Source organism: Brienomyrus brachyistius, chromosome 9, assembly GCF_023856365.1.
Source record: "Brienomyrus brachyistius isolate T26 chromosome 9, BBRACH_0.4, whole genome shotgun sequence".
Lineage (NCBI taxonomy): Eukaryota > Metazoa > Chordata > Actinopteri > Osteoglossiformes > Mormyridae > Brienomyrus > Brienomyrus brachyistius.
In genome coordinates this window covers 17,906,947-17,923,503 of record NC_064541.1, presented here as the reverse complement: position 1 = coordinate 17,923,503, position 16,557 = coordinate 17,906,947, and the positions used below count along the sequence as shown (strand labels likewise).

The window sequence follows — 16,557 nt, the reverse complement described above, 5'->3', positions numbered from 1 at the left end:
AAATGCAACAGATAAAATCACCAAAAACCAACTTAAATGCATAAACACACATGCAGAGATGCAAACCTACAAAAGTGTAAATGTTGCATTTTAAAAGCTATTTTTGGGGGGATGTGTGAAAATATAAAACTGCATGTAGACCTTGTTTAGCACTTCCTCATGCACAGAGGAAGCGAATAACCGTGTCATCAAATGGAAAAAAAAAAAGCAAACCTTTATTTCTTGTTTGTTAATACGCGTAAGTTTTTATATCTAAATGAGTAAGGTGTCACAATGGCCTAGAGCGATGTTTCCCATCCCAGTCCACAGGGTCCCCCCAGACAGTCCACGTTTTTCCTCCCTACTGTGTGCTGGGAGGGAGCGAAAACGTGGACTGTCTGGGGGTTCTAAGTGTTTTTTAAAGCCTATTGGGGGGTATTATTTTGCAATCTTTCACTTTTAACCCAGAAAGCGGTTTGATGGGTTAACGGAAAATTCATTTCAAAATGAAAGCAGCGAAGCTGAAAGAACTGAGAAGTGTCCTTGGAACTGAATCCAAAGAAAGTGGCAGAAGTATGAAAAGTCTTTCTGAATACAGAAGCACAGACGACTCAGAACAGCTTTGGAAATGAGGTCATACTTGTCTCTTCTAACATCTTTCTGCTTTCATCTTCTTTATCAAGGCCACAGTAAGTATGTAAAATACCTTTATACGATTGTCTTTGGAGTCACGTCTTCTAACTGTGTTCCAGTGTAAGACATTATGTGACTGTGAAGTATAAATATATTAATTTCGGTTAGCTGTAATGTATAGTCCCGCGACCCAGTAGGATAAGCGGTTTGGAAAATGGATGGATGAATGGATGTAATGTATAGTCCCGCAACCCAGTAGGATAAACGGTTTGGAAAATGGATGGATGGATGGATGTAATGTGCAGTATATATTTTAAAAGTAGATATGAGGGTTTGCCAAAGCAGACAGACAACAAACTGGGCCAACGGGGCTTTGTGAGTTGCTGGGATGTTTGTTATTTTATAAGCTGTAGCGCTTCTGTTACATTCCACTGCTGTGTCGTAAACACAGTGTATGTATCCTGGCATATTTTTACTTTTCACACAAACGGGACTTTTCTTCTTCCCAAAATTCAGCACATTGGGTGGTATATTAGGAATACATTTAATTTGTTTTTCATTCAACAGTCGTACCAGGAATTCTAAAAAATGCCCAAAAACATTTTTATTCATCTTTCCTAAATCACGATGAAGAAAATGTATCCAGAAATAAGGAAGTGAAGAAGACACTTTAAAAAAGCGTACCTCTTTGATATGAGTTTCTGGGTTTTATAGTTTGTTTCTGAAGTATAAATATTTTATTTGTATACCATAAAACTTTCTGGCACTGGTTATTTTTTTTTTTGGTAACTAAAAATGTAGTAATTTTAATTAAAATTTTAATTTCACTTTTGTCATGTCAGATCAAATACGTGCATTGTAATGCACATCAATATGGGATTACTTAGTGCAAAACATGAATTATAAAAATTCCATGAGTGATTCTGTTCTGTTTTCTCAAGGTAAGCTGGCCTGCAATGTGAGCTCCTCACTCTTGATATCGGTTACTCTGGGGGACAATGCAGAATTGCCCTGTTTTTTTGCAATTCCCCCTGGAAAAGCCTACAGCTTCAGGATAAAATGGGTAAAATATACGGCAGGAACGATCCAGCCCAACGACGTCCTGCTGTGGCCTCCTCTGACTTCATTAACTAAATACAAATGGGACGTTGACAGCTTGATGCTTGGAAATCTATCTCTCACACTGAAGAACGTCAATGCAAGCGACGCCGGGCTGTATGCATGCTTTGCCTGGGATGGCTGGGAATGTGTGATGGCCAGAAATGTCACCTTAAAAGTCAAAGGTGAAAAATGACATTGATGTTTGCCTTCTGATCTATCTATCTATCTATCTATCTATCTATCTATCTATCTATCTATCTATCTATCTATCTATCTATCTATCTATCTATCTATCTATCTATCTATCTATCTATCTATCTATCTATCTATCTATCTATCTATCTATCTATCTATCTATCTATCTATCCTTTATTTTTACCAGGAAGGTTCCATTGAGATACGATATCTCTTCTTCCAGGAAATCCTGGCCAAAATGGCAGCAAATAAGAAAAAAAATACAAAACTTTCATATACATACAGAGATGATTCATATTCACACAGACTAAAACACATAAAAATACTCAAACTATACAAAGAATAAAATTAATTTATACGAAACAATGACACTGGTCTTTAAGCTCAGAGTGTAAGAGGTTTTTAAACATATTCAGAGAACGCAAGGAGTTTCAATTCAATATATTTTGTAACATGTTCCACTCATGTGGTCCATAAGAATAAAAGCCGGATTTGCTCAGTTCTGTGTGCGTGGTGGGAGGCTGAAGGAGAAGTTTAACTGATGAGCGGGTTCTGTATGTATTAGTGTGGAGTGTTAGCAAACTACATATGTTCTGGGGTTATTTGCCCATTAAAGCCTTTGCTATTAAAACCAGGCAATGCATTTTCTTTCTAAGATGTAATGATGTCCACTCCACCATCTCATATAGCTTACAGTTATGTGTTCTTGCTGTTGCACTAGTTATAAACCTCAATGCTGTATGATAAATAACATCTAGTTTCTTCAAATAAGATGAAGGGGCATGCATGTATATTACATCACCATAATCTAATACTGATAGGAAGGTGCTCTGTACTAATCTTTTTCTAGCTATAAAGGGAAAACATTTCTTTAGACGGAAATAGAAGCCTAGTTTTGGGCAAAGTGTTTTTTTTAAAGAACCGTCTATATGGTCATTCATCATTCAAAAGTCTTGGCTATTCAGGCTAAGGGCTACTTATTGTTAGTCTTTAGGCAGTTACATTGATTGTGTCGTCTCACTTGGATGTCGTACCTTCTCCCTTTCTTTAAGATTGTGTGACCTTAGAATCCATCCTGGCACCGACCAATGGCACTGCTATTCTGCCCTGCACTTTCCCAAATACTTCAGAAGACACCCAGAGAGTAAACATCACCTGGAATCTGGTCCTGGCAGAGAAGCATCCGTCTCTCTTACAATACCCTCCATCCAGTGAACAATCCAATCGAGGACGATTGCGATTCAAAATGGATCCTAGGTCGGGCGACGCCTCACTGATAATATCAGACTTAACGCACGGCGACAGAAACTGGTACCGTTGTCAGCTGGGTTTGGGCCGAAGCTCACGGTGCTACGAAATGAAGCTGGAAGTGAAAGGTGAGTATTTCCTGTGTTACCACATGACCATATAGGTGCTGCACACTACTGACAAGATAATGATATGCATGCGCGCAAATACCCAGTCAGTACTGAGTGAAATACTGCTAACGGAATGCTACCACTGCCTGGGTGTTATGTGCTTCGGTTTGTCCGGACTGAATGCTTCGTCTTGCCAGAAATACTTTAGCCAGAACTATAATGTCTGTCTTTTCTTTATGAACTACAGATTTTGTATCAGAAGAGACTGCAACGTTTGGGACATCAACTGTAACGCTGACGCAAAGAAGTATATAAAGACATTGAACTGATTAACGCACACAATAGCACGATTTTAAAATAAATGTGTTATCATTTAATTGATACGTGGTACACCAGGCTTTTAATAAAATCTACTGGGTATCCAAGAATACTGGTTCGTATTTATCGTACCTTCTGGCATATTAGGTGTAACACTGTGTGAAGAACATTAAATGACTGTTCTTGTGTTGACCTTCACTTTGACAGATGTCACGGATGAACAATATAGCAGCAAAGGTGTAGGTACTGGAACCATAGTTGTCATAGCGTTGCTCTTGGCATCCTTCTGCATCTTCATGGCATCGGTGGGATCAGCATTCTACATTAAACAGTGTAGATCTTCTCCAGACACAACAGGTGCCAGCCCCAAAAATTGTTCCAGTAGATGAGGAGGACATAAACTCCTCTATAGTCTGCAATGTTGGCAGGGGGACTGGTCCCTGTGCTTGTTTAAATACAACATCTGTTGGTATTTTAGTAATAACCTGAAAAGGTAACCAGTGTTGCAGTGGTAAATCCCACCTGACACCCAAGGAATGACTTGGGTGGCTTTGAGTACAATACCACAACTGCAAAGTGTTACCATGGCAGCGAGTGAAGCTTCTGACATCTCAGTGAAAACGGCAGCGTTTAGCGACATTGAATCTGTTCTATCTCCACAGATGAAGGCAACCTCCAGGAGACCTATTACTCAAATGTAGATTTTCGGAATTCAGGTGAGCAGATATTGGTGTGGCCAGTGTTCACTGGAGTACAATAAACACGAAAGAGCCATAATCCCTAAAAGCACACTGTATTATCAAAGCTTTCCAGACTCTGAAGGCTTGGGAGACCTACTGGCAGACACACTGAGGTCAAGTTGAACAGAAATTGTGAAATCTATATGCTACAATTCTGCATAATGCTACTCAAATAAGGCTGAATGCCACATTCTTCTGACAAATTAACTTCAGAAATCTATTATTTATAGTATTTATTGGAAAATAAGTAAAGAACTTATTGAAATCTAGTTTAACTGCAACTAATCTTCTAACCACAAAGAATTATGCAGTTTGTAACATATAAGCATTTACTGTTATTATTGTTAATAATACTTATAATTATTCTTAAACCCTTTATTTATGTAGTGCTTTTCAAGATCTCAGAATCATAGATTAGATTAAACAGATAAGAAAATGACAAAACATATTATGGATAGAGAAGGTTATACGCTTGAGCAAACAACAAGGTTTTTAGCTTGATTGTGAGACCGAGATCGACAGTCGAATACCTGTAAGACGGGAGTTACGGAGCTGGGGGGCTAAACAGGAAAAAAAGAAGGGGGGGGGTGGAGAGCGAGCCAGAAGATGAGGATATAAGAGTGTGGGGGCTGGTAGGGGAGAAGCAGTTCAGAAAGATAAGATAGGGCTCGTTTGATGAGAGCTTTGAATGTCAAGAGAAGTATTTTAAAGTGGATGTGTTCATTTATAGGGAGTCAGGGGCGGCTCTTAAGTGTGGGAGCGATGTTTTGGTGGGAGTGAGGGTGGGTGAGGAGGCGGGCGGCAGAGCTCTCGGCTATTCGGAGTTTATGGAGAGATTTAACTGTCATATAGTTTTATTTCATTTTCAGTGCATGTTCTGAACACCTTTTACACTGTGACTCATGCAGCAAATCGCTGGTCCTCAGGTACGTCTCAAGAAATACGTATAATGTAACATATGTAAGTTTCCTATACTGTATATGTTACAGTCAAGACTGCAAGACTGTACAAAATTCTTTGCCATGCTATTCAATATTAATAGAGGTGGTTTGCGTAAGAAAATTACATGTAAAAATAATATCTGTATTTTTCATGTACGGTGTCTCATTTATCCATCTGAACTCCTAACAGATCAGTCAACTGACAGCAAGACTTCTGATTTCTGAGTGCCACCTTGACGATTTTGGATAAACTTTCGGCAGAGAAACATTAGAATAATCATGCTAAAACTAATTCTTTACATTTACATTTTAAGCAGACATCTTAGTCCAAAGCAATATGCAAGTGAGGCAAATAGTACATTACAAACATACATGCTGTACAGGAGTCAGCTTAGTCTGAGCTTCCAGTGCAGCTTAGCCTGAGCTTCCAGTGCAGTTTAGGCTGAGCTTCCAGTGCAGCTTAGCCTGAGCTTCCAGTGCAGTTTAGGCTGAGCTTCCAGTGCAGCTTAGCCTGAGCTTCCAGTGCAGCTTAGGCTGAGCTTCCAGTGAATGTCCAGTAAAACATGTAAACAATACTGGAGCACGAGCTACACAGCAGCTTCTAACAAAGCAATAACCTAAAGATAAAATTACTAGAAGTACAACATTAATAGCATTCAGAGAACATAGAGAGCTGTCAGGCTAGTGGAAGAATTCCTGGAACAGATGGGTCTTGAGGCATTTCTGGAAGGTAGAGAGGGGTCTGATAACCAGATGTGGTTCCACAGCTCAGTCTACCATCGGAGAACCACGCTTCTCGGGCATGGAAGGAGCTCTGAGCAGTGTTGGTTCGCTGACTGAGGGTAGTGAGATGGGGCATAGGTCTCGAGGAGGCTTTCGATGGAGATGGGTGGCTGCACATCGATGGATCTGTGAGCCAGCACCAAAGCCTTGCTCTTGATGTGAGGGCCAGGATGGACACAGTGCAGATGTTCCAGATCAAACAGTGATGTCATGGTGGATGGTGGGGCTGGCAGCGAAGACGAGAAGCTTGGTTAGATTTAGCAGGAGGTGACAGTCTTCTGAGCTGTGATGCCAGCCAGGCGTCCCACAGTGGTGGAAGGAGAAGCCCTGCGAATGGATGATGTAGTGCTGTATGCTTCCATATTGCCTTGTCTCTTACCCTTTAAAATGAACACATAGCCAACTGACTGCTTTTTGTTGCTTTTTCTTTATTCACGTTGCAAACAATTTTTCAGTGTTAAGCAAAGCCTGACCTTAAATTTAGGATGAAAGTAAATGAACATTGTAGCTTTGTAAATACAGCTTAATACTATCTACATTTTCAACAGAATGATCTAGTGAGCATGATAATTAGCTAAAAGTCAGTTTTGTGTCTTTCTCATTTCGGGGATAAATATTTTGTGCAGACAGAGAGAAATGCACACACTGGAAAATAAATACTGTACTTTGAAATGCTCTTTTAACAGTGGATGTACAGATTATCAGTAGTATCTCACAACTATAAGGATATAATTTTTCTCTTATTTTATATTGGGAAATATATGTATGTTGGAGTGTAACGTAGAAGTATTACAAGGGTAAATGTGCCATTAATCCCTGAAAGCTGATAGGGAATTGACTGTGATGTCATAATGCTCTTAATCTATGGGGATTGGTCAGGATTCTTGGGGTTGCCCTGCTGCTCAATGTTGGGACTTGTGACCTAAACCGCCTCACCCCAGAGGGTCACTGCAGCCCTTCCCCTGCGTTGTGGTCTAAGCAGGGTGTAGCCCCCAGTGACTGCCTGCCACCACCTTCTCTGGACTGTCTGAGTGTGGCGGTAAGAGACAGATACATAAACGCAGGTGGGTGTGGTCACTGGAAAAGCAGTGAGAGAAATGCAAGTGGATTGCATGCAAAAAACAAACATTAACGTATGATGGCACATATCTGTTTTCACAAACAAGCAAATGTGACTGGACAGGACTTACAGGGGGAGAACGAGTGTAATTATTTTACGGTATCACTTTACTTGAGGGGCACCAATAATATAGCATTATTATATTACTTATGTATTAATTAACCATAAAGTAAGTCTTAGTTACATACTGATCTCATGTTTGTTTGTCATTATTGAATAAAGAAGCAGTTACTATGTTTGCTATATGTGTTAATTCTGGAAATCTTTATGAACTACTGAAGGACTTACTAAGGAACTACTGAAGGACTTACTAAGGAACTACTGAAGGAACAAGTAATGAATAACGCAAGTGAAATACTAATGTCATGTTCGTTTGTCATTAATGAATCATGACACATTTTATCTCAAGTGTATATTAGACTTTTTCATGATTTGTACTCTATTAGTAACTGAGCTGCTACTAAGAATTTATGGCAGCGTTACCATTTTTATTTTCAATGTATCTGCTGAGGTGGTACAATCACGTAACTGACTGTGACCATTATTCCTTCCTCATTTGCCAACCGACAGCTCCATTTCCTGTTTCGCATTTAGTGTGGCACACAGAACTGCTGTCGTTCTAGAACTTGCCTCAGTCACCCAAATGAATTTTTCTCACCAGTTTCAGAGAAGGAATTCAGTTTGTTTTATCCAAGACATAATCCCAGTAAATGCGTTTATCCAGTGAACCATTCATTTCGGGTATCTTTGTGTGCCAAAGGGAGCCAATGTGTTTTATACAATGAAAACTTTCAATAAAACATTCCTTTAACAGGCTGTCCAGATGCCTATTTGGGGTGGGAAATGTGAGTGTTGGCTTCTGCAAGCATGTGCATTGGCATACTATGTCTGCTAATTGTTTTAGCACTGCAAATTGCATTTGTGTGTTAAGCTGTGAAACTGCCGTACTTTGGGACACTCCCTTTGACTGAAGCTTCACATGCCCCGGCAAAACCCAAACAGGGAACTGAGAGCGAAGGAGACTCGATGAGTTCACAATTCCTTTTCAAAACACTTGAAACTACTTTGTTACTGTGATGCTAATTATCAATATACTCGCTTCTGTCTTAAGTATGTCTTTCCACGAGTGGCTGTCCTCTAATTCTAATTATGATGTTAGACCTTTGGATGAAACACAGTGAGTTGATGAATATCATGCAGCCCCTTATGTTCTCTGTGCGAAATGCACGCTGATGCAGGGATGGATGCTGGGCAGAAGATGTGGGGATTGAGTCCTTCTGCACATGTGAGTGAGATCAGGGAGAAGCAGCAGGAAGTGTAGACATTTCGGTGGTTTCATAAAAGTCCATGAGTCAGGATAAAAGATACAATAAGCAAGAGGATAACAGACTGTTTACCAAGCGATTGAGGAAAGAGGCAGGGGCTCCCACACCACAGACAACATTCTCTCACCCGGGTGGCGAAATCGCCTCTCAGTAGCAGGCAGACGGCAGAGAGCAGCAGCCACTGGCGGTCGTCTGTTAGCGATCTAATTCTTAGAATTCATACATCGAGAAATAAAATGTCATAAAACAAACCCGGATGCTTGGCGTCTGACCAGCCGCACGATCAGCTCAGTTCTGGTATGTCTGCGCGCCTTTCTTCGTTTTCCCATGTATATTTTTGAAAATTTACCAGACTTTTCTTTTTAAAATTGCTTTTGTTCATTTGGCATTAAAAACTGCAGCCATGCTTCTGTGCGCAAAACATGAAGGTTTAGGTTTGCTGTCATGGAAACGTTTTATAAGAATTTTGTTGTGGTGCAACAGACTTAAAAAGTGTATTCACAAAAAAAGTTGGCTTTTGTAACTATATCTATAATTCAGTACAGAAAGTGTTACGCTCATCATCCCTGAACATGTGGCAAGAGATTCTGAGATAATACTCAGGCATTAACTCATTGCTGACAGGAGTTCTTAGTGTAACACATATAATGGTTTCCTCTAATGCCAGCTGTGGCTGGCTGGCTAACAGAACACTACACAGGCCCAATATGTCACAATTCAGTTATCATGTAGCAGGAAGCCATATCAAATCAACACATAGTAATATCATTCTTGTCCTTCTTCTGTTAAAGTACCTACTTGTGTTCATGTGAATAATCATTGCTTTGATATTCATTTCACTTTCTACTCATGTTGTCACAAAGGATCTTCTTCCCGGCCATTGTGACAATGGAAGACGGGATCACAGCAGCCAGTGACGCACAGGAATGTGAAGTCCACATAGCACCACCACGCCTCCACTTTTCCAAAAAGTGTGGAGAAGCTCCCCAGTGGACAAACGGTAATGTTGATGCTACTGGTGAGGCGGTCAGAAGGGTCGCTCCCCACATTACCAATAACATGGTGTAATGGGACCTGATATTTCCTACAATGCATCCGTCTCTCTCATTCTTTTGTTCTGTCATTCTGTTTTTTTAGGGCAGTGTGTCATTGCAGTGCCCAGTTGCCCCAAACTGTGTCGTAAGTTCGACATCCCCCATTGTCGAGCTCTGCTGGAGCAGCGCGGCTTTAATGTCAGTGTGTGTCCTTCATCCTGTGATCACTTTGTATCCGCAGTTGTCTCCTGTTATCACTGCTACTTGTAAACTTACTCTCCACACATCCCTGCACTATCAGATTGCAAAATCCTAAACAACAAATTTAGCACATTTACATATCATGCTGGCTTACACTTCCAGATTCCTGCTCAAGATTTCGACAGACCTCTACAAGTCGCACTGGGCTCCTCCTCAGTCAGAAGATACCTCTTATTCAGCTCCTCTGTCTTTCAGTTCGTCTTTGCTCTGGTGAGAGGCAGAGACCAGTCAATGTCGGGAATGACCCATATTTTCCCTTGCAATCTTAATACTAATCTTAAACAAATCTTAATTTATCAAAAAAATGTTTGTTATAAAAAACACCTTAGCAAAATATCTTGCTAAGGTGATATTAGCAAGATATCACCTTAGCAAATATTGCAGGATATTTGTCATTTGACACTGCATCAATTACATTTCACACTGCCCACGCCGTCGCACTGCCATGGGTCTCTGCTGCTCTTGTAGGTGCTGTATTTGGTGGTGTGGTGCGGTCTGTACTCCACATTCCATCTCTACCTAAAGCTGGACCTTAAAGGCTTTGGGATTCTTTGTGTCTCTGTCACTCTAGCTTCCATCTTCATCACCTCTGCGATTGTGCTCATTCTCAATCACAGCAACAAGCAGGTACCCCTCTCACACTGCCTACGCACTGCATGCGGTTTCCCGCTACCAACCAGATGCTAAACAATACGCACTAATATTTTTAACTAGGCAATTTACAGTGCTGTACTGATACTGTAGCATAGGAATTTCACTGGGTTGTTTGGAACGCGTGTGACGATAAAGCCTGAAATCACTGTTCACATCAAACAACCAACTTCAGAATTTCCTTTAGAACTAACGACAAATTGCACAAAACCATGTATATAATACACACACATATATTGGGAGGCCATGATAGACATTTGAGATTCATGAAACAACTCTTAGGTTTGTGTCACAGTATGTATGTGGGCATTATCGTCTCTGAACATCACAGGTGAACAGCATTTGCGCTGTCGGTTTCACCTGGTCCTGAAAATGGCCTCATATTTCTTGGTTGTTATACAGTCGTGAAGAGCGGCAATCATATCATTGCAGGCATCTCACCGTGTTTAACAATGTGCTTTGTTGTTTGGGCTGAAGGCATCCTTTGAATTTATCCTAATGTGAATGCATCCATATGTAGGAAAAGTAGTGTAATGACTCATAAGATCACATTTCTTTTTTCCTTTGATTTGAGGTGCAGGTTTTCTTCTCTGTACACCAGGTTACGAGTCTCTGTGCTTTGGCTTTGGATACAAGCGTTTCTGGAATGGATGGCAGCTACCATAAAGTCTTCCATAGGCAGTTCTTGGCCCTATTTAGGTGGGCATCAGCCCCCCTATTATTTGTCTCAGCCCCCCTGAAAAATAGTTTTTCTAACACCATGTAGCGATTTTTCTCAGATGTTCACATACATCTCGTCCCTACGGCTCAGCAAACTTTATCGTGGGCACCCTTCCTCCTCCTGGTAAAATTTATTCAGGTGGGGGTGACGTCCAGTATCTCTTTAGGGGTCTGAGCCCCCTATGGGTCAAATCCTAGAATCAGCTCTGAACTATAGCTTTGTGAAGTTTAGCATGTTATGCTTTTTTAAAGTCACAAAGGTGATAATACAATGGTCATTTTTGATGCAGTAATTCTGTGGTCTGGAACTTTCCTGTTAGGTGTCCGCTTGTCCCTGTCCGTGAACATTAACATGTGATCACTGTTCCTCTTCCCCAGAGCAGCTGGTCTGTGATTGGCACATGCAGTGGTGATTTTTGAAACTGCTCCCCTTCACACAATAAAAAATGTTTCAGTTCTGCGTCTGATATACATACAGCTCCGACTCTTTGACCTTTAGAATTCAGGTCTCATACTGCTTTGAAAACTCACATATGAAAGTGTTCATTATCAGACCTCTGTTATAGGTGATACATATTGCTGACTGGAATACAAGTTATATATTTTAAGCTATATACTTGTAGTGCATCATAACTGTTTCTGTTTGTTTTTCAGATAAACATTAACACGGATGTTAGGCTGGTCCAGGTGAACGAGAGGCTGTGGAAGTACAGATTACTGGTGGGCCTGGATGACTCAGAATCTCTCTGTATGGGGACTTTACGAGAATCCTTGAAAAACAAAAAACCTTTGCTACAGGGTGGGGTGGTGGGGGGTCACACCTGCATTGTGAGTTTGAATCGATTTCTGTTCTGCATGTATGTGGAATTCTCACTGGGTAATGCAGGCTTCCTCTGACAGCCCAAGAACATACACCTAGGTGACTGGGAATCTAAAAATCGACCACGGTGTTCTCCCTGTGCTGGACTGGCATCCCAAATAAGATACAGTTGTGGTGAAAATTGTGGAGGCACTCAGCATTTTTGGCATTACGCTTTAAAGGTTACTACATGAACCTTGGCGAAAATGTTTATTATCAAAGAATGTTACAAATATCATACACTGCATGATTAAATAAGTAACTGGAACCACAGTTGAATGCAGTTCTTCAATCTCTAAAAACTGGAAGTGTTACCACAGTTTTGGCCACTAGTGAATCTCTCTGTTAGAGGCTGCATGTCCTGGGACAGACTCCAGGCTGTCTGCGACCCTCACGAAATAATGAGGTTGGAAAATTTCATATTTTATATATTGATTCCAGTGCATAAAGCCGTATTTCCTTCATTATTAGCCTTAACCCTCCTTTGCAGCTGTACTTTCTGTTCTGGGATCTGTCTCCGTGCCTGACCAGACTGACAGGCTCTCTGGAGCAGATGAAGCTCATGGGGGGAGACCTCCAGGTTTGTGTGTATCAATAGATTGTCACCTGCTGAGTATGACACTAAAAATAAAAGGAAGGAAGAAGCACCTTTAAGACAAAGTTATTCCAAGGTTAGAATCAGTGTCTGTGGGTTAGAGGAGAGGATTGTTGCAATAGCCTGTTAAATATGTATAGTTATTTATCTGCCTAACATACATTCATTGAAATATATGTAAATAACAGCTGTAAGGTACAGTAATTGTAGATTTACTAATAAAGAAGTCGACAGCTTCTGTCCTCATAGCAATAACTCAGATGTGTGGTTCAGGGAGTGAGAGGGATCAGATCAGTGAACAGGTGCACAGTCAGATGTGTGATCAATGTTTTCTGCTGAAAATAACAAGCAGACAAAAAAAAACAAACAAAAATTAAAAAAGCACGCAATTTTAATAAAAACTTACCCCCCAGGACTGGGGAACTGAATGAAAACAGAGAAATCAGAGCCGCTATTCAAACAATATACAGAACTAAGAGCAGGTGGCAGAACATGACGTATAACACCTGACTTCCTCCATCCGAGGGTCTGTGTTCCCCCAAGCCCACCGACAATGGTCTTCTTTGATCAGTGAACAACTTGCATGAATTAAGACAACAGGTAACCTGAAACGGGTACAGTAACATCAAATCAGGTGGTGAATGATTCAAAGGGCCCTGCTGTCTTAACCTGGTGAACCTGAACTGCCGCAGAAACACACACTTATATCCAAAGTGACACATGTAACAACAAGAGGTACAAATAGACATTAGGTACATTTTTAGCATACAAATATACATCTTACAAAAAAGGGTGAAAAAGGTACAGCATGATATTTAGGCTCATTATGCAACTGCTCAAGTCTTCCAATTGAATGCTTATATATTATAAGTAATATAATTATATAATAATCAATGCTGTTGATTCTATTCTAGAAAAGACTCAAACGAAGTATGTCACATCTACACCTGCCGATCACGGTATCAAGCCACGATATTGCACATGGAGACCCAGATGAGGAGCGGTCTGAAGAAACAAGACCCCTACTCGCGGAGAATGAAGGCAGAGGCCGCAATACTGCAAATAGCCAGAGGGAGGCAGCATTCACCAAAAGCTACAGCCTTGTGCCAGACCAAACACTCTCTTCTCAGGTTTGATATATCAATTTTATATAAGGCACGTGACTTATTGTAGGTTCACAAGTGGAGCATTGTGTAGACAAGTCAAAGGTCATGGGTTTGTGTCCCATAGATCTCACATAAAATGTTACCCTTCTCTCTCATGTAAGTCGCTTTGGATAAAAGCTTCAGATAATGTGCTTTAGATAGATTAGATAGATAGATAGATAGATAGATAGATAGATAGATAGATAGATAGATAGATAGATAGATAGATAGATAGATAGATAGATAGATGTACACCCATACACAGTATGAAATATGGATAGTGCAAGTAATAATAAATATTCACTGCTATAGCTACAATTTACTATTCAAATGGTGTTGGGTAATGCAAAACATTATACATACACATGTACATGCTCATACCCATACCTCTATAAGGTGTGTTATGTATGAAATGGTCAGTAATGGTGACCCTCGGGTAGCATGTGGGTGACTCATAATGTGTTATAAAGTCTAACTGCTGTCGGGATGAATGATCTGCGAAAGCGCTCCTTCCTGCAGCGAGGATGTATCAGTCTCTGGCTGAAGGAGCTGCTCAGCGCACTCACAGTCTCGTGCAGGGGGTGATGAGGGTCATTCATGATGGATGTCAGCTGTGAACGTGTTCAGCTGTATTCCATGGAGCGTCGCACTGAACGCAGGTTTTCTGGTTGCCTGCAATCAGCAGCTTATACACATCTAGGCTGCCAGGTGAACTGAGATCCTGTACTAATGTCAGGTTCGGTGAGGCAACTTAACACCAGAGTAAAGCAACAATGAGTGCAGCATGCGACCCTTAGGCAGAGACGGAAAGTTCAGGTCCAGAAAGGACAAATCCAGACCAAGATTTAGTTTCAACCAACCGGTTGAGTATAAAGAGTCACATTCACAGAGGACTCAACTGGTGGGTTGAGACAAAATCATGGATTTGTACTTTCTGGACCTGAACTTACCACCTCTGCACTTAGCATACCTTACAGCAAAAGTAACCTACAAGCTGGCATGTTGTCCCCCCAATACACTTCTGTTAATTTATCGATATCCAAAGTATCTGTTGATATCCAATTTAACTTACATGGTTAGCATGCAAAGGATGGGTGGGCAGCCCGCTGACCTTATTCTCTTAAAGGCCCCCCCCCCATTAGTACTGTATTTACTCTTCTCCTCCACTGTCTTTTTTTCTTTTTACACAGTAGGCTGTAAATATGTTGGATGGTTCAAAAATAAATACAATTTCAACATCCTAAATATCACTGCACGAATATGCTACTCTGCGACACATTTTGAGAAAACAATGCGATGATTGTACTACACATGCAAACCCATTGCTATTGTCTGTGCAGATCACAGCATATCGTCTCCTGATGACCTACAGCGCGACCTACGTCAAACTCTCGGCTTCCCAGAGGCTCCCCAACTCCCCAGCGTCTTCACTGCACGCCCTAAACTCTGACAGGCCTCACTGCACCATGGCCCCTGTCTGCCTGTGCCAGTATATTAAGAAGAATGTCCTATATTAATCAGAAACTTTAACTGGTGGGAGTTTAATCCACTGCATTAATCAGAGGCAAACATTAAACATTTGACACTGTACTCAGTGTCTGAGTGTCTGACTCGTTATACAGTAGGTCTTCATGTGCTGACAGTTTAAATGATTGAATCGTAATATTAGCTCCTGGATATTAAAATGAATGTTAAATATTTCATGATTATCAGATAAGTAGCAAAACAAGTATAATGATGAACAGGCATGTGGTCAATCCCAATGCTGATGCGAAGATGGAAAAATTTGCACTTGCCACTACAGAGGAGGTACTATGTAAGTTCCACAGTGCTGACATGTTTAGTTCATTATCTTCTGATGCTGAATGATGTGCTGACTAGTTAATAACGGTAATGACATCCTGCCTCTGTATCCCTTCATTAATAGGAGGACTTGGAGAGAAATGATGGGTCGGCCCTGAGACTGTATGTCCCATAAATTCATAAAGGTGCTTCTCAAAGAGCTGACTGAAATAAAGGTGCAGAAACCTACTTATTCAATGTGTCTCTCATCTAACACTTTTTTTCAAATCAGGGTTTTGGCAGTTTGCAGTTTCGTCACACCTTTGCTCCATTTGTACTCCATGTTTGTGAATTTAAGTTTGTAATTGTCCAGACTGAATTATAGTATTTGAATTAATTTGTTAACAAATTACCAGTGTCACAGAGGTCTGAGGCTGGAGCCAAATGTCTGCGGAGATGGGGGGCACTATGAAGGGTGTTTATTGGCAATGACAGAAGTCAGATGACAAAATACAAGAGGTAAAGCACAGGAAAATCCAGGAACAGACTAAAGGTCAGTAGCGCCAGAATATTCCAACTGGGCTGAAGTACAGAATGAAAGAAGGCAAACATGAGGTCACTAGACAGGCAGGAATCCAGGAACACGGTAAGGCAATGATATAGGCAAAGTTAATCCAAACAGGAGAGGCAAGGGCCAATATCAGCTGGCAGGCAAAGCTTCGGTACACTGATAGGAAAAACAATCACTGTCAAGGTTATCAAAGTGCTGGTGTTATGGTGGCGGGGAATGGTGCAAGCAGAGGAAGGAAGGTGAAAATGATCCACTTGCGGCTCCAAGAGACAACGGGGGTTTATTGGGGGGGGAACTCAACGTACAAAGGAAACCAGGCAGACTAACGTCTAACTATAACAATACACAAAGTAACCTTAACTGATCAACATACAATGACTGATCGGACAACAGAGTGGGAGCAGGAACTTAAATACACAAGGCTAAGCAGACAATGCGGGACAGGT

The 16,557-nt window shown here is 40.9% G+C and overlaps 2 protein-coding genes across 5 annotated transcripts; both read left to right on the top strand.

The window, feature by feature from the left end:
* Positions 1-128: 128 nt before the first annotated feature.
* LOC125749585 (uncharacterized) lies at positions 129-7,979 on the top strand. 2 transcript variants are annotated; one of them, XM_049027002.1, is made up of 8 exons: positions 129-668; positions 1,554-1,895; positions 2,961-3,284; positions 3,514-3,573; positions 3,792-3,941; positions 4,247-4,300; positions 5,194-5,250; positions 5,456-7,979. In XM_049027002.1, exons 1-8 carry the CDS (start codon positions 608-610, stop codon positions 5,488-5,490), a joined length of 1,083 nt encoding a protein of 360 aa, XP_048882959.1. In that variant the 5' UTR covers positions 129-607; the 3' UTR covers positions 5,491-7,979. The 2 variants fall into 2 exon arrangements, with proteins under 2 accessions (XP_048882959.1, XP_048882960.1); XM_049027003.1 differs by having other exon boundaries at positions 129-672.
* A 467-nt stretch (positions 7,980-8,446) lies between these two features.
* On the top strand, positions 8,447-15,793 carry LOC125749586 (transmembrane protein 268-like). 3 transcript variants are annotated; one of them, XR_007399957.1, is made up of 10 exons: positions 8,465-8,790; positions 9,357-9,493; positions 9,631-9,725; positions 9,891-9,998; positions 10,257-10,415; positions 11,814-11,924; positions 12,509-12,598; positions 13,528-13,743; positions 15,099-15,574; positions 15,686-15,793. XR_007399957.1 is itself a non-coding variant. In XM_049027004.1 (9 exons), the coding sequence occupies exons 2-9, from the start codon at positions 9,382-9,384 to the stop codon at positions 15,273-15,275; spliced, it is 1,068 nt and encodes a 355-aa protein (XP_048882961.1). In that variant the 5' UTR covers positions 8,465-8,790; positions 9,357-9,381; the 3' UTR covers positions 15,276-15,793. The 3 variants fall into 3 exon arrangements, 2 of the variants coding, with proteins under 2 accessions (XP_048882962.1, XP_048882961.1); XM_049027004.1 differs by having other exon boundaries at positions 15,099-15,793; XM_049027005.1 differs by lacking the exon at positions 10,257-10,415 and having other exon boundaries at positions 8,447-8,790; positions 15,099-15,793.
* The last annotated feature ends 764 nt before the right edge of the window (positions 15,794-16,557 follow it).

What these genes read in the sequence shown, in the direction of transcription:
- LOC125749586 (XM_049027004.1), top strand. Translation starts at nt 9,382, where the DNA reads ATGGAAGACGGGATCACAGCAGCCAGTGACGCACAGGAATGTGAAGTC. An exon ending in AGCTCCCCAGTGGACAAACG is followed by an intron (nt 9,494 to 9,630) that starts GTAATGTTGATG and finishes CTGTTTTTTTAG; the next exon opens with GGCAGTGTGTCATTGCAGTG. An exon ending in TTCAGTTCGTCTTTGCTCTG is followed by an intron (nt 9,999 to 10,256) that starts GTGAGAGGCAGA and finishes CTGCTCTTGTAG; the next exon opens with GTGCTGTATTTGGTGGTGTG.
- LOC125749585 (XM_049027002.1), top strand. Translation starts at nt 608, where the DNA reads ATGAGGTCATACTTGTCTCTTCTAACATCTTTCTGCTTTCATCTTCTT. An exon ending in TGTAACGCTGACGCAAAGAA is followed by an intron (nt 3,574 to 3,791) that starts GTATATAAAGAC and finishes TCACTTTGACAG; the next exon opens with ATGTCACGGATGAACAATAT. An exon ending in AGCAAATCGCTGGTCCTCAG is followed by an intron (nt 5,251 to 5,455) that starts GTACGTCTCAAG and finishes AACTCCTAACAG; the next exon opens with ATCAGTCAACTGACAGCAAG.